The 23521-nt window shown below is 40.9% G+C and overlaps 1 protein-coding gene across 1 annotated transcript; it reads left to right on the top strand.

Moving 5' to 3' along the window:
* Positions 1 to 1129: 1129 nt before the first annotated feature.
* Positions 1130 to 21868, top strand: hgfb (hepatocyte growth factor b). The gene is made up of 18 exons (XM_085915183.1): positions 1130 to 1274; positions 3645 to 3804; positions 4239 to 4351; positions 4671 to 4785; positions 6596 to 6738; positions 7859 to 7979; positions 8784 to 8902; positions 11168 to 11333; positions 12102 to 12229; positions 13021 to 13114; positions 16792 to 16922; positions 17476 to 17505; positions 18106 to 18211; positions 18425 to 18499; positions 18571 to 18717; positions 18790 to 18896; positions 19107 to 19249; positions 19895 to 21868. Exons 1-18 carry the CDS (start codon positions 1226 to 1228, stop codon positions 20078 to 20080), a joined length of 2133 nt encoding a protein of 710 aa, XP_085771309.1. The 5' UTR covers positions 1130 to 1225; the 3' UTR covers positions 20081 to 21868.
* Positions 21869 to 23521: the final 1653 nt, after the last annotated feature.

Raw genomic sequence — 23521 nt, 5'->3', positions numbered from 1 at the left:
AAGCGGTACAGAAAATCGATGGATGGATGTTAGCTTGTCGCATTAACCATTTGCCTGTGTGTTGCTGGAGTGTTTTTTTTTTACAGTCCGACATTACGTGATTAATTTCCTCCCACTCTTATTTGGCAGTGAGTTGATCGAGTAAGACTCAGTGAATTACTCCAAGGAATATGTATGATAACATTGCACCAAACCTGTTTTACTGTTTGTTCTTGTCCTGCATGGAATAAAAATTGAGACATAAGGAGACACTGTAGTGAAAGTGTGTGACTCATGCACACTTGTTTATTACGGCCAGCGACTACTTTCAGTAAGCAGCAGAAAATTAGTCACTTGAACAAGGAGGAACTTGCGCGAGAAGTCTCCACCTACATATCCATCCATCCATCCATCCATCCATCCATCCATCCATCCATCCATCCATCCATCCATCCATCCATCCATTCCATCCATTCCATCTATCCCTCACTTTGATATTGTAATTATATGATGGGCACTTAGCCTGTGAGTTCACAGAAGCTATGGAAACTCTGGGTGCAATGTCTGGGGGACATACTGAGGTCATTTCCTATCTCACACTGTCATCACTGGAGGTAGAGATGGCACTTATCAGGCATTAGGATGTTTTCATCCAGGATGCACCCCCCATCACCCCCACTATAACCACCTTACTTCTTATCAAGACCAACTGAAAGACAATCTGTAGTGTAAACACATTTGGGAAGTTGACAGTCCTTAACATGCTGATTTTATTCAATTGTGGCAAAAAATATTGTGCCCCACAAATTCCACCCATAAAATGTGAAATTGTGAGTCCTTATAGTGCTTATTTGTCATTGAGTTATTTTCATTTTGAGCAAGAATTTTTGTGTTACAGTAAATCAGTTAAGTATGTGGGAAAATTGTTGTTGCTTTCAAAAATAATTGTTATGTGATGATGGGGACTGGTGTTTTGTAACTGCAATATGACTTTTTCCAGTTATGGATTAAGAAGGTCGAAATAAGAAGTTAATGTGGTGGGCGCGAGAGATAGAGGGAGGGGTGATGATAAGGAGGAGGAGGGGGTGGAGGAGCCGAGGAAGAAATACTTGGGGGAGAGGAGACGCATCCTCTGCGCAGTGGTGGAAGCAACATCTTCCTGTGAGCGTCGGACTCCTCTTGTACTTTGAGCTCTTTTCTTTCTCATTGCTGAGTTTTTTGTTTGTTTCATGAAACGTGGATTGTGATGTGGATTTACAAGCTACTGCTGACTCTCTCCGTGCTGTCCTACTCAGGTAAGTTTGACCGTGGGTTGCTTTTTCTTGCAGTGGCGCACGACCAAGGGAAATTATTTAGTTATCCTCCAGCCGAGCTGATTTGAACAATTCCGATGCATTTGTGCAGATAGATTTTTTTTTTCCTTGCAGTAGTGGTCCACAAATGCCCCACGTGACTGCTTCAAGAGGAATGTCAATTTGTACCTTGCGCACGTTAAATGCGTCTCCGTAGACGCACAAGAAGCCACTTGCGTGCACGTTCGTGATTGCGTGAGTGGGTGAACCTAAGTTATGACTAGTCTTGACCGCTTTGTGTCATTGATTTGCATGCGTCATCATTACTATGCGCATGCACGCGCGCGTCCATGCATGTGTTCGTAGAAACCTCGGATTACATGAGTTACTCTGTTAGTTAAGGATTAATTGAGGACGGGTCTGTCACAATAAAAAGTTTGACAAGCAAACAACTCTTTCATGATTTAAAAAGTTTTTGTTCTTGTAATTTATGGTCATTGTATATTTTTTTTCCAACATTTTCAACATACTGCTACCAAATTGTTTGTCTGTTTTTTCCTGATTTATGCAAACATTCCAACATGACAAGCAACCATGTTGTTGGGCTAAAAATAGAATTCAAATAGATTTATGTTCCACAATGCTATTATATGTATACATACATATTGCCAAGTTAGTATTTTGCGCAAACCGCAGTTTTATTTTTATCAAGTTCATTTTGGTCTCTAAGGAGGACTTGAATTTCCCCAATGCAGCAAATATGATAAAACTTTCCTGCGTTTTGATGAGGTTATGTCAAATGGTCCCTTGGTTATTTGAGCTTAATCTGAGCTGCAGGTGGCAGTAGTGCTCATTGGTGGTCAAGGGGTTGCCGAGGTGGGATCAATCTTCTTTTAACCAGACAAAAAAAAAAAAGTGTTATCTTGAAATGAGTTTCATTAATTCCATGACCATGATCGTATCCCAAGACTCACATATTGCAAATCACATTCTTTAAAATGAATGGGAAAGCAATGAATCTGTTACATCCCCCTATACAAACCCACACATTTTTGCCTCTTTTGATGCATGCATTTTTAATATATAGAAAAAATACACTCAACAATATTGTACTGCATAAAACACACAGTACAAAAATGTGAGCCATAAATTATAGTTATACAAAAAAATACATGCACAAAAAACAACTCTACCTAATGCATTGTCCTCCCTAATTCATGAATGCATTATTGGCACCACTGATATTGTTCTTCAACTTAAAGGATACCATTGATTGATGTTTGCTCGATTTTGTGAACTTTGCTGCTGACATCAGCAGTAGGTGTCCGAAGAACAAGAAAAAAAACATCTGCTAAGCTTGTATCAGAAAAATCCATAAGCCAAGGCACTCGTATTTTAAGACACTGCTTTATATTATAGGCCCTCAGTGTGTGCAGCAATGACACATTGAGTAGTGACACACAAATGAGTTCATTTCAACATAAAAACTTAGTCATCAATGTGTATCTGAATACTTGTTTTTCAATATGTGTACTGAAACTGGCTGGTGACTACGACAGGGTGGATCCCTCTTCAGTTTGCGTCCCTGACATAATGACAAGTTCTTATGGATGAATGAATGAATGAATGAATGAATGGATGGATGAATAGATGAATAGATGAATGGATAATCGATTAATACATAAACAAACAAACAAACACACAAATAAATAAATAAATAAATAAATAAATAAATAACCAGATTGTGACTGTATGTCTACACAGATGTTTATGATTCATATCCACTCATCTATTACGTGAACTGCTTGTCCTCGTATTGGTTTAAAGCTGAGATCAATCGTTGCATTTCGCAAATATAAATCTGGTACGTACACTAAATTGCAACTTGCTACGACAGTTGGATGTGTCATCCACGTCCACTTTTGGTTCTACTGTCTCATCATAATAATATCTTAATGGTCCATTTTGAACACTTGCCGACCAAATATGATGTAAATTTGAGTGGCTTCAAATTAGGAACATTTCACTGTATGACCCTCATCAGTGCAATCTGTCACGACATTAAACATAAGACAACATTTTCCTGCACCTGCAGGATCTGTAACTCACTATCAATATTGACCTCAATTGCTCGTAGTCACGCCCTCCTCATCAAGTTATTCATCCACATCTGTCACCCGTTAATCAGCCTTCCCATTTAAACCCCGCTATCCCTACTGTCCCGAGATGCCGCTTGTTCGCTCACTGCTCCCGGTCTGCCTGACTCTCATTACTGACCCGGCCTGTGTTTTGACCCATCTAGCCCTGTTTGCTGCTTGTCCTGACCACTTGTCTGTTGTCCAATGCATATTTTATGTGGTGTCTTTGTATCAGAGGGCCGAAGAAATGCACTGCAGGACTACCAAAGAACTGATGGCGTGCGCCTGGTTGTCACATCCTCAAGCCCCTCCCTTCCGACCAAAAGCCGGAAGGTCGGCATGGCCAAGTGTGCTCGAACCTGCAGCCGCAACAGAAAACTCCCTTTCACCTGCAGGTAATGCCTACAATGAAATGTTGTTGTACTGAAAGTGCGAACGTTATGGAGAAGCCCTTCAACTTCATACCAAAACGTCAGCCATTTTGAGTCTTTTTGTGCAAGGGTTTGTCAGATATTTGAATACATCTTCTCATGATAGGCCAAATGCGTATGTTGCAAAGTCAAAGGATTTTTGGATTTGTAACCATATCGAAAGTTAATTTTCACACGTCTCCAAGACAGGCCTAAAATAATTTGGCCAGTTCTAAATGATGATAAAAGAACAAAACCATCTCAAGAGGGCCTTGTTTTTCAAATTTTCTCACTCAGGTATTTTTCAAGTTTAGCAGGCCCCTTTTATTGGGGTAATTGAGTCGAATGTCTCCTGTATGCTTCACTTTGCCACTTTTGTTTTCCCTTTCTCACTGTCTCGTTTGTTTTTCTGTGTCCAGAGCGTTCCTCTATGATTACCAAAACGGGAAATGCCAGTGGCTGTCTTTTGACCGCAACTCGCCCGCCGCCCAGATACAACACGACTTGAACGTCCAACTGTATCAAAAGAAAGGTGACGATCCCGCACAAATTTGCTATTGTTGGCTAAAATGGACAAAAACAACAACCCAGAGGTATTTTTAGCCTTGTAAAGACGTCTTCCCTTGAGAGGTAAACAAGGGAAGGGCAAGGACCGAGGTCGTTGTTTATTGTGTCGCAGCACATTATGCTTCATTTTGTGTTATTACGCGACCTTTTGTGTAAACGGTGGAAATTCCTCTCGCCCTACAAACAACTCTAAATACCCAACACATGTGGAAAGTCTTCATGCAAACACATTTGTCTCATTAAAGCAAGACTGTAAATATTCTGTTTCTTTTTTTTTTTTTCAGACTACGTTCGTGAGTGCATCACGGGTACCGGTGAGAGCTACAGGGGTCGAAGGTCGGCGACAGTTACTGGGATCCAGTGCCAGGCTTGGATTTCCCCTATTCCTCACGAACACAAGTAAGAACCATTTAATGTAGATTTATATAGTTGTGTTTGTTTCGGCTTGTTCCTGATGCAATTAGTCAGTAGCCGTAGGCCGCGATGCATTCTTGTGTACACAATATACAGTAAGAGTGTAGGAGCACCCGGGGTGCATTGCTTCATCAAAAGTGCAAACGTCAGTTCTTGCTGCAGGCTTTCTGTTTACCCAAATATGAGCGTCTGTAAACAGGATTATATCTACATAACAGCCTAGGGTGAAGCTGGAGGTTTCTCCCCACCGAGTTACATTTCCAGATAAAGCACCATTTTTCTAATCGGATGCCCTGTAAAAATATAACAAGCCCATTAAAGAAGCTTTTAGTCATGCAAGGAGTAAAACATTGTTTCTCCACTGTGCTATGGTGAAAATCTTTAAAACACAGGTGAGTCATTAAAAGGGATTCTATGCTTGTGTTCAGTATAAAAGCCTAGTTGCAGTGGAGGTAGGTGGTTTAGCCCAAGGGAAAATACCTAAAATAACAAAACCAGGTTCAAACGCATCATCAATTGAGACTGTTGGAGCATTGCATCCAGTGAGCGACTGATAAATAACAAAAATTGGCAATTGTTCCTGTTCGGATACAGAGGATAATAATAACTTTGACTTCAGCTTAACATGGGAGGGCGCTGGACACGCCTATTAGGAAACTAGTATGGCTATTATGAAGTGCATTTTCTGCTTTGAGACCAGAGATGTAGTGGCCATTGGGAAATTTGGGCGAAAATGGATGGATTTTTCTGAACGGCCGTTGTATTTCCAAGATGGTCGAACCACGAGATGGCCACCCCCTTGGGCAATCAACTATAATAGCTTGGTGCAATCGATGTTTATATTATGTCGTGACGGGTGGCGTCCAGACCTCACCAATTTACTTTGGTAGCTTGACAGCAGCCATACTGTTGGTGATGTTTTTGCGGGTGACAGGCGCTGTCGGCACCCTGCGTTGATGATTAAGTTTCGTAACGGGATGTCTAACAGGTGAATATTCGCAGTATGGCCATTCATGTGACTACGTACTCTTACGTCGCTGTATGAGGTAATTGATTGACTCAAACGTTCATGTCGGTACGGTACTAAAACAGTCAAGAAAGATATTTTACTGACCTATCCAGATGGCATTTGGATACGTTTTTCCAAAGAGCCACCAGTTCAGAGATGTCTTTCAGTCATCACTTGGAAAAACCCTACTTGGCTCACAGTGTGGGTCTCTGGAGGCTCAGGCCATGTGCGGTCCTGATGGAGAATGAGTCACAGTCATCATTGGCGATTGTTTACATTTCTCCTTGTTATGGCCTCATGGAACACTTAGAGTAGATTGTTTTCAGTGTTAGGAAGTAACCAATTACAAATACTGCACTTTGGTGCTGTGCTAAAACAGATTTTTTTAGGTATATGTGCTTTTCGCTGTTTTTGTTTTTTGTGTATTAAGCAATTTTAACCAACTAAAATTGTCCGTAAAATTATACGTTTTATGATCGTGTCCAGGCTAAATGGATGGATGGTGTTGGTACTTTATGGTTCTTCCTGTTTTAAGTGACTGTTTGCCACCTCTGATTTTTCAACATGTGATGCATTCTCATTAAGTCACGGCGATGACTGCATCAATTCCGCTCACACTGGGAGGACACTGACCGCTCGGGACTACAATCGCTGTGGTCATGAGTGTATTTGATTTTGTTTTTATTTTCCCAAAAACCACTCTCCACACGCTACCTGCAAAAAGCTTGCAGATGGTCTCTGCACATGTGGCGCGTGTTTGCATAACGGCTTCTCTGCTCCCAACAGATTCACGTCCAGCCGCTTCAACAAGAAGGACCTCAGGGAAAACTACTGTCGAAACCCGGATAACTCCACTGATGGACCGTGGTGCTTCACCACCGACCCGCGCCACAGACACCAGGAGTGTGGAATACCGCAATGCTCTCAGGGTAGGCCACATGCACAAGCACATGTTTAGGAGTGGATACGGTGATGTCAAGCACAATTGAAGTAGAGTTTGGGTTTGAATTACCGAATTTAAAACCCCAATCCTGGCCCTCGTTTGAAACTAATCCTGGTTTAATATGGTAAGCCAGTTTTCAAACGCTCATTTTATCCTGTAGCCATGCCTTAAAATCTTTATGTGGAACCCTGGCTGAACCCCCTCATTCAAAACTATAACCCCCGTCTTGAGACCCTACTTTGTAATTTTAAATCTTGGTTTTGAAATGTTATTGAAATGCTGACTCTTTTGTTGTAACCCTAATCCAAACTTGAAACCCTCATCTGAAACAATTACCCTTGATACCTTAACAAGGCTTGAAACTCACACTTCAAACACTACTTTGCTCTAACCATAACTTTATATATAATACTTAACCTTGTTTAAAACCCAAAACTTGAAACCCTAATTTGAAGCCCTACTTCTATTTTGAAACCCTACTTTGAGGGCAACCATAATTACCATGGCCGGCAATGAAAACAAGTTTGACACCCTTGTTTAATGGGAAACATGCTCGCCTCAGAACGCGCAGCTCGCTTGCGTAAGTATCGCACGCACGCAGTTGATTGTGTAAAAACTCCAACATCTGCCTCTAATGTGCACATGCCGTGTTGTTGATAGTAGACAGCATGTAGCAGTCAGTGTGCAACAAATGGGAGCTTTTCCTACATAAAAGGAATCGGCACCTTCATGCTTAGAAGTTCGTGTGTGTGTGTGTGGGGGGGGGGGGCAGTCAAATCTATGCCATAGAAACTAGAGGTGTTTTATTAAAAACAAGGTTGTGCAACCTAGAAAATACCATAGTGATCTAATATATATGCAATTAAATGTTATTTAGTTTTACTAGAGGCCATAAATTGAAAAAACCTTCGTGCTCAAGAGTCACATTTGAATTTTAAGACAGACAGATGGGCCATTAGCTGAGGTAAATGAGGTTAAAATTGATGGAAAATGATTAAATAAAACAGTTCATTTTAGTGATGAATTAACCGTTTCTCATTTTGTTTCAATTAGTTCTCTAAAGAGTGTTGATTTTTATTGTACGCGTATGTGTCACGCTTGTATAGTGGAGTGCATACATTGTAACGGGGAGGACTACAGAGGACCCATGGACCACACGGAGAGTGGAAAGGAATGTCAACGCTGGGATCTGGAGGAGCCACACAAGCATCTGTACCAACCTAACAGGTGACACACACACTAACACCGTTAATTAAGTTACATGACAAGATTGACTGCTCCTACTTCCGCTGGTTGGGAGCGTCAGATTCTCTGAAAGTCTCCAAAGAAAGAGTTTTGCTAAAGTGCTCTGTAAAGTCACTTAATGCATTGTTGAATTAAGCCAGTTTGCTTTGTACACCTGGGAACTGGTTCAATGTGTGAGTACAAATGCCTGCCACGTCTCCTTTTAGAGTCATGTCACGTGCATGTGCTGCACTCTGCTCAGTGTACTTACATCTCCCAGTTGGGACTCGCGTTGTGTTTTTAGCAGTGATTTGCTGGGAAAATTTTCATTCTGATTAATTGCTCTAACTTCCCGGTAAACCCAGTTCAGATTGTGAAACATAAAGTGTTTCTGAAGGGAGTTCTTAAATTTTACTTCCTGATTTTATGTCATGTTGTTTGTGGAGGCAGGAGGAATACATGAGTAACATCTAGACAGGAGACTAGACAGCAAAACAAATGAAATCATAGTGTTTGCGTAAACTAGGTCATTCCTCCAGTGGACTGATGAAGTTAGCAATGGGTCTTGCAATCGGCTCCCATCTGGCAGATTAATTGATTGATTGATTAAAAACTGATCCTGTAAGAAATCACAATACAGGTTTGATGGAAACACCTCCATGCAATCAAAAAATTTGATGTGAGTGCTTTCTCTCCCTTTTATTTTGTCTATCATTCTTTGACACAGTGTTCTCTATCAAGTCCAATCACTTGACCATTCAGCAATCCAATGATGTCATGCCTTTAGTGACGCATGTTTTGCATTAGGTATCCTGACAAGGGCCTTGATGATAACTACTGCAGGAATCCAGACGGACGCCAGAGGCCCTGGTGCTTCACCACCGACCCAAACACAAGCTGGGAGTACTGCGCTATCAAAGTTTGTGGTAATACAATAATTAGTATTTATTTTACTGAATGTATTGGAGCAGTGATTAAAGTGTGGGATGTGTACTGCTGGTGTTATATGGTCTCACCCACGTGGTACTTCGAAGAAAAAAAATCACCGAATTAAATGTTCAAACGCTGCATAATGATATAATGGCATGCTTTTTTTTTTATATGCGTGTGTATCCTGGTGAAAATGTATACGCATATGCATTTTAGGGGTCACAGCTCATTAGTCTGGAGAGTTAGTTTCAACAATTGATATTGAATTGGGTGGATGTGTCTTCCATAACAGAAAGTAGGAATGTGGGCATTTTGGTTTGAAGCAGCCATTTTGGCCATACCTCAGGGTTCACCCTTGGATCAACTCCCACACAGAATTCTGGAATTTGCCATAATGAGCCCTGAGGGTATTTGGTGAAGGTTTTTTTTTGTTTGTTTGTTTTTGTACCTCTGCCATCTAATATGGCATCAAAGTATGATGTTCATTTTGAGGATTCAACATGAAAGAGGGAATACTAGGGCCTCTTAATCATTTTGCCTCTTACTGCTCCATTTGTGATCTCATTGCGAGATGATAAAACACAATTATGGGAGCAAAAATATGAAAGCGAGACTGTCGTGGTGGAACGTGGTGGGAATATCAACTTGCCAAGCATTGCAGTGAAGTACAGCCATCCTTCTTTCAGCTGGTGATGTTCCTCAAAAGTCAACAAATAAGTCAAATGCACACACTTGGAGAAAAAAAAAACCTTATCGTATTAATAAAAAAGTCAGAAAAAAAATGCTATTATAACAACAAAACCATTCACTTGATTTGGTTTAGTGGGCCACAAATTATGTGGTTGACTTGATTGGAAACCTCTGCCTCATTTTTCACCTATGTTGATGTGTTCAAAAGTGACCCGTTAAACAGCGATGAGTCCTTTGTGAACTCAGTGTAGTGGTGCGCCGTCATCCGCCTTCTTGGCACCGTGTTTACTAGGATGGCACTCGTCCATGCAAAGTAACTCGTGGTTCAGCGTCCCTGGCCTCCCCCTTTTCTACCCCCTCATGTTTTTCCTGCCTTTAAAAAAAAAATCATCACCCGCCTCCTCGCTGTCTGTGATATGGAGGTTTGTTGTAAACGGAGCGAGTTTACGACCTAGTGAGTCTTAATGAAAACAAGGCAGCGAGAGTGAGGGAGCACAGTGTTCTTTTCTCTGTCAACATTTGAAATATATATATATACACGTTATTTTTTTTTTTCTACAAATAAAAGTTGCTTCGAATTAATTTTAAGGACCAATATAAATAACTACTTAATTAATTGGGGATTTATACCAACATGGGCTCACTATATGGAGTACACATTTTAACCTAAAAATGGCAGTACAGTTTATTATGTCAAAAAGCCATAGACAGAGTGCTGTGTATCGTAGTGTACGTGTCTTGGCTAGCTGGGCTATTATAATATAACAGAGATGAGCTTATTCTCCCGGTAAGCTGCAGTAATATTAATCATTCTTCCCAACGGATAAAGAATCTATGCCTCTGAGAATTGTCAAGTTATCTGTCTGTGTTTTGCTGAACAGTTTGTGCTCATTCTGCTTAGGGAGGGCAGAACACATGGAAATATGTCACATCTATCAATCTATCAATATCACACCTCAACATAAAAACGAATGCAAAATTTATGGAGCGTAAACTCGATTTTGCTGATCTCAATAGACAAGAATGTGAATCTCCTGTGATGGGGGAAATCCACAGATAAACTGCAGTTTTGTTTAAGTCGCACGGATGAAAAGTGGAGGAGAATTCATAGTTCCTGGACCCTAAACAATTGTGAGTTTCTGGGATTTTATGTTGATGCAGGTGCAGAATAGCAATAGGTGTTTGGGGATTTCCGGGTGGGCCTATTTTGGTGAATCGTGGACTCATTTAATAATTTGTCTGCACACTTTGCCGCACCCTGGGAACATTCTCTCCTCTTTAATTCTCACGCTCTCCCCCATCTTATCTCTCATCTCGACTTTTGTCAGATAAGCTTTTATTGCGACGCGTATCATTGCTTCTCTGTGCAAATTGCAGTACAATTAGTCACACAAATTCCTTTTTTATGATCTATATCTCTTTAGTGTCCAACATGAAAATATATATTTTTTAATTTGTATCATTTGTCATTTGTTGCGGCACGGTCGCATTCCCAGTTTCCTCCCACATTACAAAAACATGCTAAGATACAAAGTATGATTACTGAAGGCCATGGTGTTTTGCCTCTGCAGAATCGCCTCTAAAAAGAACTGTGGTGGAAACCAGTGAGTGCTACCAGGACAAAGGAGAAGCTTATAGGGGGACAGTGGACATGACCCCCACTGGGCTCACCTGCCAACGCTGGGATTCGCAGTACCCCCACAACCACTCTTTCATTCCGCAGGCGTACACTTGCAAGTGAGTCTCTTCGTCCGTCCGTTTGTTTGTCCGTCCATCCTTCCCTCACTCCTTCACGCACTCCTTCACGCACTCCCTCACGCACTCTGTCACACACTCACTCACTCACTCACTCACTCACTCACTCACTCACTCACTCACTCACTCACTCACTCACTCACTCACTCACTCACTCACTCACTCACTCACTCACTCACTCACTCACTCACTCAGTGCTAATGATAGCCTAAAAGGTCCACATACCCATGCTCGAAAGGCAGATCTTTGATATAAAAAAAGGAGACCACAATGAATCATTTCAAAACTTTTCCACCATTAATGTGATTAATAAACAAATGCAACCCAGGTTTTTTTGAGAGAAGTAAAAATAAACAACTGAGATGATGTGGTCGCACAAGTGTGCATGCTCTCTTATTAGTGGGAATGTGGCTGTGTTCAGAATTAACCAACCACATAGAAATTCATGCTGCATGAAATAACAAAACTGCCACAGTAATTTCTGGAGAGTACCGGCTGATTAGCACATGTGACGATCCCATCTTCATGGCTGGGTTATGGGTTAGGATGGAAAAACGGTAGCCCTAATTGGGTGTTCACACGTGCAACCATATCGTCTACAGGCTATGGGCCGCATTAATGTAGGAAAACATTCTCAAATGACTTTTCTTGGTAAACCTTCCCTTTATTTATGTCATCACAAAAATCTGGCACTCGAACAGGGGTGAGCAGACTTTTTTTATTCTCTGTACATTTCTTGTTGCTTTCCAGGGATTTGAGAGAAAATTATTGCCGGAATCCAGATGGCCAAGAATTCCCATGGTGCTTCACAACGGACCCGAGAGTCCGCACCATGTTCTGCACCAACATCCCTCAATGCGGCTCCCAAAACAAGCCTGGTGAGAGACTGGCTTTGCACTCTAAAATAGCAGCGGCTGGATTCCTTTTCTCACAATAAGAGTTGTGCTTCACCCAACTCAAAGTGCAAATCACATGCACACGATTGGAGATGTATTTTCGCCATGTCCCTGTGGGCAGCTATAGGAGTGTGGGAAGGCCTCGCCACCACGTCTCACATAAACAAAGACTGATGGTGTAAATGGATTAAAGCTGTCTGGTATGATTCTTGTGGATATAAAGTGCGTGCGGGGCTATACGGCCAGAAAATATTCCCGTGAGATCTTCCAGATACAGAAACTGAAATTACTATAGATATTCCAATTTTGTTGTGTACTAAAGTGAGGATGAAGGTTACTTTGAAGGTAGTTTGTGGTAGGATCTGCATTACAGAGTAATCAAGATTTGATGACTTATTAGAAGAAGTGAGAGGCAAAATATTGGGAACACCTCTCATTTTTAATGCCTCACTTTCCTGGTGCATGTTGCGTATGTGTCAATAAGATGTATAATTATTCACAAATAACAAGACACAAAAGAAAAAAAAAAGTTCTGAGTTCTCTTTTTCATTTCTTGGATTTTATCACAAGTCAGCTTTAACAAAAGGGTTCACAAAACCTCATACATAAATGCAATGAGACCATCTAGCATCATGAAGTATTTTAATGCAGACTCTTGATTTCCATTCCACCATTTTGAACAGAAAGGCAATATTTCAAAGTAAATTCACATTTATATAACCGTATTTGAGGCTCGCTGAGCTTCATCCTCTTTCTTTTGTCATTTAATTCAGATTGCTATGAAGGCTTCGGAGAGAAATATCGAGGGGAACGGTCAAGGACGAGATCCAATCTGCCTTGCTCTTCCTGGGAGGAGCACAGCAACAGGTCAGCTTACTGCATTCAACCCAAAAATCCATTTATACAAATCCTTTCACCATTTTGTCACATACTTCTTGGTAGCAAGACACAGACTGTACCATTATTGTTAATGACAGAGGATGTGCTGTTGAGAAAACATGTAAAACTGCTTAAATGTTGTTTTGAGCCTTCTTCTATTTCACCATAGTTTGAATGTGTGAAGTGTTCATAAAAAAATAAAAAAAATCTTATGTAAAGAAAACTGCTTTGAAGCAAGACACTGAGGATAATGGCAGTCTGTCCCCTGAGTAATATCAGCTAGAAATTTTCTTTAAAACTATTTTGGACACTCCACTTGACCTCCTTTCTAACAAATTCAGCTGGATTCATTTTCCTGTATTTATTTTTTCCATAATAAACGTACGACTTTTGGACATCTGGCAGTGCAACATCAAACACAGCATATTTTTGCCAGTTTTTTTTTTTTTTAACAATAGTCATTCCCTTTCTGACACTCCTTGGTACCCTGCTGCTTATTGTTTACAAACACAATGATAAAACTCCATAGCACTTGCATCGTTGCTTTACATAGACATCCGCAGCCAGTCTAGGAGATCATCAAAAAGGGCAGCGACCCAGGAAAAAAAAGCACACAAATCCTGGCTTTAACAGACTGTCTAAAATTAGTTGGCCCTCAGTCTTATTTCTTCATTGTGAGCAATTTAAGCTTCCAACTTTTGTGGTGAATAGTTTGGCAGGGTATATGCAGAAACCTACCAAGACTTAAATTTGATTTTCCAAAAATAAAGGCCTCAGTTGCAATGAAAAATGACACTTCTTCAACATCAAATCCGTAATGCCGAGGTCTTAAATTGCCATGGATCCTTTAATCAACATTGCTATTTTTTCTCAGAAAGACTAAAGAATTTGACGAATTTATAGTTCTGGATATAGAAAAATAATTCCACGGTTGCATCATTGAACTGGACTTTGTCCCAGCTGACTTTGAGGCATGATGTACACAAAGAACTGATCATTAGTCACACACAGAGCGCATATAGACAAGAAATAGATAAATAAATAAATAAATAAATAAATAAATAAATCCAAGCAACCTTAAAAACTGTTTTGGTTTAAGGGACGGAACATCTGTTCCATCCTGTCCCAGTGCACAAAACAAGGTCAATGCTCAGAGGAGTTTGGTGTGGAAGAACACATTTTGGATGAACTACAACATGCACAGTCCAACATGTTGTCAAAAAACGTTCCACATGAGTAGACTGAGTTAGACAACTCTAACGGTCTGATTTACAAAGATCCCAAATTGAGGTCACTAAATTACGATTTAGGGAGATGCCCGCAAATGTAAAGATAATTTAAGTGTTGAAATTGGAAGTGCTAGTGGGAGAGGCACTCTATCTTAGTAGCAATTGCATTGATGAATTGGAGGAAAGCAACCGCATGAAAGCCATGTTTTTTGGGATTTAATTAACCTCAAGCTCATGGAACCAGTTGCACTTGGTGTTTGCCAATCCTGTGTACATAAGCTTTGAAAACATGGGATGGTGCACCCAAAAACTGCTCTGGGAAACCCCGGCGCAAATTTTGACATAAGGCCTACTCTGAAATGACCCAGATGCATGGAAATGCAGAGTGGTAAGGAGTTATATCACTCACTGGTAAAATGGTAATATGGCCCAAACTGCATTGCAGACTAAAAAACATTCAGTGAAAATATTTTTGCTCGTTGCATTTAAAAAATGTTCACATGAGAAGAGCAGATTAGTTTTGCATTCCATATCTCATAATCTGCTTGATTTTTTTTTTTTCTTCAGAAAAAATAAATAAATATATATGTGTTTGAATTAATCTAACCAATGAGGTTGATGCGGTGCTGGGTGCACTCTGTTAATGGATCAGGTTCCTCATCATTTTGCATGAGCAATTAAGTTTTTCCCTTTTGTAATTCAGATCCTTCAGCCATGTTCACAACCAATAAGTGTAACCAGCTGAGTGTCCCAATACTTGAGTCCGTAGAGCACAAAGTGTTTCTTACACATCTTCCATGCAGTAAATATTCATTTGACTATAATACCTCCTTCAGAGCTTCTCAACACCTTTGGAGACGATTCCTCTAGAGATGACCTAAGTATAAATCCTGATAAGGGCAATCCACCTCACTCCTCACCTCTGACCCAGAGTCCCTCCTCCGGGCAGCACTTCAAAGTCATTCCGATGCACTACTTGGCTCCCGCCCAGAGGGGTTCAGAGGTCAAGGTTTAGGGAGTCACCCAAAGCCAATTGGCTGTTAAGCTCATACTTTGAGATACGTGATAAGAGCTCATTTGTCAAACCTTGCCGTGGTGTTCCTGTATGGACGAGCGTGGAGAAATTTTAGTGTGAGGCAGAATCATGTGTCAAAGAGTGTAGGTGGCTGTTTATGTGACTAATTTCTTTGTGCATCACCTCCTTATCTTGTCTCGCAGGACAGAGAGCCTACACAGCTGTGTACTTTCACTGGCCAGATCCTATCTGCATGCATTTGTTCAGCTTTTATAGGAACTCAATCGCCAGGAAGTCTCTCTTTATTACATATCCTCTTTTAGAGCCCGAGCAAAAGGGCGCAAAGGTTGTCTTGACATTCTTTTAATTGTCCTTATTTTTATTCAGGCCAACTAAATGGTCATCTAAGGGCTTTTCCATTCTTGAATACGTTTTTCCTTTTTTAATTTTTAGCAAGCGTATTTGAGAATTCAGCCTTTTTAAATCGTTTCCCTTCAACATGAACATCGATAGACCCGTCGAGTATGGGTAGATTCACAGAAAATATTGTAACAGAGCAATGTCTGGAAACACTTTTCTGTTTTGGTTATTTCAGGGTCGCTTTATTTAATTGGAGAGGTCCTTCAAAAACTAAACTTGTTTAAGAAAAAGTTTTATTGCAGTGTCTAAGTTTGATAAATCACCATAAAACATTTAACTCTAATAACTCCACAAGGTCGGAACAAAAAAAAATATTTCACCTAGCAACCCGACGGTTGGTAGGCATATCCATCAAGACATTCTTGACATTCTTTTAATTGTGTCCTTATTTTTATTCAGGGCAACTAAATGGTCATCTAAGGGCTTTTCCATTCTTGAATACGTTTTTCCTTTTTTAATTTTTAGCAAGCGTATTTGAGAATTCAGCCTTTTTAAATCGTTTCCCTTCAACATGAACATCGATAGACCCGTCGAGTATGGGTAGATTCACAGAAAATATTGTAACAGAGCAATGTCTGGAAACACTTTTCTGTTTTGGTTATTTCAGGGTCGCTTTATTTAATTGGAGAGGTCCTTCAAAAACTAAACTTGTTTAAGAAAAAGTTTTATTTGCAGTGTCTAAGTTTGATAACTCACCATAAAACATTTAACTCTAATAACTCCACAAGGTCGGAACAAAAAAAAATATTTCACCTAGCAACCCGACGGTTGGTAGGCATATCCATCAAGAATAGAGCTGCAAAAAAAGTATCAAGGAACCATGCCCGAAAAGACAAATGTAATTTGCCAAGTTGGGTTGTGATTATTATTTTGTGGCCATTTCCATGGGACTTTCAAAAAATGTATCTGACTGCTTGTTACCAAATGTGAAAAATTTATGAAATGTGTTTAGTTTTTGAGCTCACGATTGATTTGTTATAGAGTCCTTTGGTGTTTTATAGTGGCGAGAGGGGAGTGGCAGTCGCAGGCCTTGAAAAAAACTACTGCAGAAACCCTGATAATGACAAACATGGACCGTGGTGTTACACCAACAATTCTGCCATTCGTTGGGACTACTGCAACGTGAAACCATGTAAGTGTGCACTTGAGAACAATGGGCTCCTTTAACCAATATGTGGTAATTGTTTCCTAAAAGCTGTCATATTAGCACACATTTTAAATAAGCTTAGTCCACCATTGAGTGGTTCTTTTGAATGATACTGTTTGAGTTAAAAATCTACCTTTGGTCTGTTTTCCTATTACTTAACTAACAAGGCTATAAATGAATAACCCACAATAGAGGTGACAGCTAAGTGTGGTAACAATGTCAAGTAAGTAGGATTCATTGTTTGAAGATCTTTTTGCTTGGGTGGGAACTTGTTCTTGGTAGAAAGTAACGCAACTTGTCATGGCCGGCGTATGTACAGACACTGAATACAAACTAGCGATACAATTTTGCTGTGGAGTGGAAAATTCACACAGCCATTGTATGATCCTGTTCGCCACACATGACAAATTGAGGGTCGCTGTTGGCTGTGACATTTGACCCACAGTAAATGCAACCTTCTTGTGAATCCCTTCCCCTCTTATTGGTATTGGTTAATCCTGGCTGACCCCATTTTTTTTGTCTCCTGTGCTCTGTGCAGGTGATGCATCCCAGAACACCATTCCAGTAGGTGAGTGTCTAAAGCACCTCATCAATCTGCCTTTGCCTGATTCAGAGTTAATGACATACCAGAAAAAATGGTCATCCACTTGTTGCAGTTTGCAATATGAAAATGTATGTGTTTGTAAGTACATGTAGGTGTGTTAACCGAAAGTAGCGTAACATTTAACCGGTTTGTGGACCCCAGCTATTTGTGTGGTACAGGGATGGGGCCCAACAGAGAATAGAGAAAATCCATTAACAATCGACACTCGCTATAATTGCCATGTTTACAACTTTTTGTCATCCTACAAGGAAAATGACTACAGTTACAGACGTTGACAGTCACTTACAGTATTTGTGAAAGTCTTCTTCGATTGTGTCTTCATGATATCATTGTAATGACCCCGCTCCCCCAGAGATAAGTCTCATACACCGGGAGTTAGGATAGTAGCATCATTTAATTCTGAACATATGTAATTATTTTTTTTATAATGTTCTTAGTACAAAGTTTTAATGCGATATTCGTCATTTATTCATTTTTAATGTTAACCCCAGCCTTGAATAGCCCCACCAGTAATTGCATTAAAGTGTAACGTCTGCCTGTATTTTTATTTGCACGCGTGCACAGGTGAACTGTCCTCCGTGGGGTGTTTCATCCATAAAAGGGCTCGAATCGTCGGCGGAGGTCCGATGCACGTGTCAGCCGGCAGCTGGATGGTCAGCATACAAAAAGGGTACGGCCAACTCTTTAATAATCCACACATTTTTCCACACTCCTGAAGGGCACGCAGCTCTCCGGGAATTTATTAAACACCATCATTAATATTCCATGCAACTGCTTTGAAAACATCATTTGATGAAACTGTAAATATCACACGCATTAATCTGACGGATATGCTTTGATCAATGTAATTGATTTAATTGATTTCTTTGGGATTCTTTTGCAGATCGACGCACTGGTGTGGGGGTTCGCTGGTACGAGAGGAATGGGTGCTCACAGACAGACAGTGCTTCTCCTCGTGGTACCTTTGTAACTTCAGTTTTTGTTATTATGTTGGTATTTTGCCAATCTAACTCTTCCATTGTACCTCAGCGTTCCTGATCTGAACGAGTATCGGGTATGGCTGGGGGTGACCAATATCGCGGACGCAGCTGATTGGGCCACGAAACAAGAAGTGCGCATAGCACAGGTGATATGCGGTCCCGAAGGTTCCAGTTTGGCTCTGCTAAGACTCTCAAAGTGAGTGACACTTATAGATCATATTATAGGGGCGCACAAAACGCTGACTGTGCTTTTTCTATTTTGTTGCAGGCCTGCACGCCCCGCTGACAACGTGCACACCATTCAGCTGCCAGTGGACGGCTGCTCCATTCCTGAAGGAACACTTTGTAAAATGTACGGATGGGGAGAGACCAAAGGTATTTCTACATGATGGATCCTTTGTGTTTTTATTTTTTATATATATACATATATATGAATTTATAATTGTTTTAACAGTCTTGCTTTCCTTTATTTTTGTCTAACGTATCAAAATAATATCATATCAATTTGTTTCTTTGACAGGTCAACATTTCAGGGTCCACGCACACCTTCATTTGAGCACTAATTTGTGCTTTTGACTTCCTCAGGTACAGGCTATGACGACATCCTGAAGGCAGTCAACCTTCCCATCGTGAGCAACGAGCGATGCGGAGAGCTGCACCGGGGAAGCCTCCACATCACCAACAGCAAAATCTGCGCGGGAGGTCGCAGGAACGAGGGCGTGTGTGAGGTAAAGCCCCCGTTCATGCCCGCTCGGTTCTCTGAGATACGATAATTGTTCCCCGTGTGCATCGAAGCAAATCTTCCCGCTCTCGGTTCCTCGCTTTGCTTTCACAGATCTAAATCTTGAGCAAATATTTTGACTTAATGCTGGGAGTTTCAAATAAAGTAGAGCAGCTGTTCATTGCGCTACATTTCATCAGCGACCCTAAGCCCTAAGCTTTTGTGGTTTCGCGTGTTTTTCGGAGAGTTTTGCTACATCTCTAGCAACCACGACAACAGATTTCGCTTGCTTTCAATACGAGAAAAATAAACTTTGACATTTGGCATTTTAGTATGTCTGTGCAGTGGGAGAAAATCAAGAACACTATGCGCAAGTCAGAAAAGAGCCTCGCGCGTTAACCTTTCAATCAAGACCCAAGTTCCTGTCGCAAAAATCAAGTGGTGTTAAGTCTATCATGAAATGCACAACAATGAAATAATCTTCAATGAGATGGCAAAAGGTCCAAGGGCAAGATCATCATCATCATCTCAGTATTTATACTTTTTGAAACATACTATTAGTTTGTTGCAAGATTTTTGTAAAATCTCAAATGTTTGCCTTTGCTCACTAAAGCTCAGGAAACACATTGACATAATTCATCCACCCCCACAGAGGGATTACGGCGGCCCTTTGGTGTGTCAGGATGGTGAGATCAAGGTCGTGATCGGCGTGAGCGTCCACGGCCGAGGCTGCGCTCGCGCCAATCGGCCCGCCATTTTCATCAACGTGCCCTACTACACACAGTGGATCTACAAAGTATTTAAGTATTACCCTGAGCCGGAACTCAGTGCCGAATAACCTGGCCAGGTGGTTACGCCGGCAACTACTCAGGAGGACTCCTCGGCTTGTAAGTTGTACGCAGATGAGAGGAATGCTTAATGGTGGAGAAGAAATCAAATGGAAGATTTGAACACGCCAGGAACAGATGTCACACTCGCTCTGACAGTAAATGATGGTAATTAACAGGAAAAAATAGTCCATCTGTGATTCAGGTGTTTAGTAGGAAATAAAAACAGCTAATAGCAACGAGATGGCACCCAAATTGCAGCATAAAATGTCCTACTCTGTTTAAATTCTAAATGGAAATTAGAAAGAAATGATATGCTCCCCTTCTGCTGGTTATGAAGGGTCACCGCCCCTTGTGCATCGTCCACACTGGTACTGTAGTGAACACGATAAAGGTGTGTTAAATGTGTGAATACTTTGGATTCCTGGCATTACTTGAAACCTTTAAACACCAAAGTGTGGTGGCTCTACGCTCCCCCCCCCACCAAGTGCATTTGGCGGCCAGGATTGGCCAGCCACGCTAGTACTTTTGTGTACATAGTATTTAATGAGTGTGTTTGTGGCACTCCATGTTGGGTCTTACAGACCTATGGCAGAAAAAAATATATGAATTTCCAAGAAAGTAATCAGCTATTCATTCATATCATGGTGTGTGTCTGTGTGTCCCCATGTGTGTATGTACCTTGATTTCTGGACTATAAGCCTCACCTGATTATAAGCCGCACGAGCAAAACATTTCGTTTTTTTTCCATAAATAAGCCGCACCGTACTAAAAGCCGCATGTGCACGCTAGTTATTTACAAAGAAAGACGGTACACAGAAAGCCTTTTTAAAGTTTTAATAACATACCTTAACATTTCTTTCCAAACACCGCCTGTGATGCGGCAGCAATACCGCAGCAACACGGATGGAACACAGGACTAATAAGGCTGGAATAAAATAAACATAACAGTAAAAGTCACTGAGACGCAGCGGTAACAAAGCAGCAACATGGTAGCACAGCACTAACAGGGCCAGTTAAAAAATACATACCAGTAAACACACCACTCTTCTCCCTAGTGGCCGTGTCACATATCCCTCCGCCCAGCAAAGTGGTGCCGCACAACAGCGGTCTACAGCCTTTTTAAGAGTGTATAAATGATCAAGTCATCACAAAAATCACGAAAAATTCATAGATGCGCCGCACTGGACAACAAGCCGCAGGGTTCAAAACTTGAGTAAAAAGTAGCGGCTTATAGTACGGAAATTACGGTGTGTATATATGTAAATAAAATTGTGTTTGTGTGTCATGTCTAATCAAAGCCACTGACTTATGTCTATGTGCTTGTATAAATACTGTACAGTATACTAAATATTAAGTTTGTTCCTTTGTTCCTTGTTTTCTGCTCTGTTTTTACAATTTAACTTGTATGAGCTTTCAAATATTTTTTTCTGAGGTTATTAGCTTATGTTTTGCAATTGGGGTTGAGCACTTCCAAATGTTTTAGTGCAGAGTTCCTTAATTTTGGGTTTGCAAAACAAACATCCACTTATCCTTTAAAATATAGATTTACTGTAGGTCAGGGATGTCCAACTCCGGTCCTCGAGGGTCAGTTTCCTACATATTTTAGATGGGGCCCTCCTCTAACACGCTTGATTGAAATGATGAGCTCATTGGAAAGCTCTGTAGAAGCTTGAGCCTTCTTTTCTCTGTATAACCCATCCACAAAAATCAACCCTTCCCCCATGCAGTATATTTAATGTGTAATCCTTTTTTTGTGTTATGTGAGGTATTCTATCATGCGTCTCACTTAATAAATCTCTTTGTCATCTAATTCCCTGCAATGAATTTTGAGTGACAACTGAAAGTGGAGGCTATCGTATGCTCTTCCTGCAGTAGATGGCGCCATAGTAGCACAGCGTTTCTTCTGAAAGTCACATGCACGATTGTGATAAATGTTTTGGCCTTCATAAACTTTTTTATACAAATAATTACGTTATTAGGTTTTGAAAAATTAGATGCGACATGACTCTTGACATACTATCTTCACTTCGTGCGCGTGTGTGTGCGCGTCCGCATGTGTTTGTGCGTGGGTGTCTGAGTGGGCGTGGGTGTGGGTGTGTGAAGGTGATGTGCGAGGGGCAGACTAAATGTCAAAATCAATTGATGCTGTATTAAATAAATATTGCAGCTGGCAACAAAACACATTTGAATTTGACAGAGCACACAGACACGCGTTTTGTGTGTGTGCGCGCGTGCGTGTAGTGTGTGTACGCGCGTTGATGTGCGCGCGTGTGTGCGCGCTTGAGTGGGTGCGCATGAGTGTGCGTGCGTGCGTGCGTGCGTGCGTGCGTGCGTGCGTGCGTGCGTGCGTGGATACTTTAGGGGTCCCAAGGGTTGCAGGAAGTGTGGCATGCTTCTGCAGGTCAGCTGGAATGGATGGAGGGGGAACACACGCAGTCATAAAAAGAAGATAGCCAGAAGGACACACACACACGAACCTCACTTTACTCAGTGCACCATGAGATCTACGGTGTGCATGAGTCCAAATGATCCAGAGAACATGGCGGGTGTCAGTGCTGCTCATGTTGGTATGAAAGCACTTGAGAATCTCCTCTGACGCACACCGCAGTAATGTGTGCGTGCGTGCGTGCGCGCGCATGTGTATCAGTGAATGGAAGCATTAGACAGCAGACCAAAGAAATGCTCAGTTCCGCATGAGCTCCAAAGCCTCTAACCTGCTTCTCTATGCCTTATTATGACATACATACATACATACATACATACATACATACATACATACATACATACAGTGGTTTAAAAAAAATTTAAATAAAGTTTATATGCTTGAGTAGACTTTTCCTTAAGTTTTTCCCCACTTTGCTTTTGTTACCACGTTATCAAATTACAATTCCTGAGTTATGGTTATACGTATTTACTCAGCTATAGTTACTATAGGTACAACATCTTACTAGTTACATGTATTTAGTCGTGGTTAAGCTCGTTACATTTAGTCATTTGGTTAAGGTTAGTTGGCAAGTGTGTACAATACTGGCTCCCTTTTACCTTGAGATTAAATGTGATTTGTTAATTATGAACATAGCCACATCCGGTCATAATATGTGTTTGCACACTTGTATTTCAGTTGTCATGTCTCATAATTCCTATACAATTTTTTGTAATTCCACTTTTTGTAGATACACAGTGCACATGCTAGAAATCATCACTGATTGTGTTAATGGATCAGCGAGTCAGCTCGAGATGGAAAATTTGAGCGAGACACTTGAAACCCTTTCTAAAGCCACTGGACTGCTGTTAATGGCATCTGACTTTTGGCACAAGTTCACGGCAACTTTCCTAATCTGGTTAATGGGGCCTTCTAATGTCATTTACCTACTTCAGTCCACTTTCTAGCCGCTATTTAAACCAAGGTTTATTGAGTGCAGGTCTGGACAATAAGGTTGGCGTTTAAG

The sequence above is a fragment of the Syngnathus leptorhynchus genome, chromosome 6, assembly GCF_054491065.1.
Source record: "Syngnathus leptorhynchus isolate UIUO chromosome 6, UIUO_Slep, whole genome shotgun sequence".
Classification (NCBI taxonomy): domain Eukaryota; kingdom Metazoa; phylum Chordata; class Actinopteri; order Syngnathiformes; family Syngnathidae; genus Syngnathus; species Syngnathus leptorhynchus.
Note: the sequence above shows the minus strand (reverse complement) of the source record. Positions and strands in the feature narration are given on the sequence as shown.

Coding starts and splice junctions, on each gene's coding strand:
- hgfb (XM_085915183.1), top strand. CDS start 1,226: ATGTGGATTTACAAGCTACTGCTGACTCTCTCCGTGCTGTCCTACTCA. Junction 3,805..4,238: donor AAACTCCCTTTCACCTGCAG/GTAATGCCTACA, acceptor TTCTGTGTCCAG/AGCGTTCCTCTATGATTACC. Junction 16,923..17,475: donor CTACTGCAACGTGAAACCAT/GTAAGTGTGCAC, acceptor TGCTCTGTGCAG/GTGATGCATCCCAGAACACC.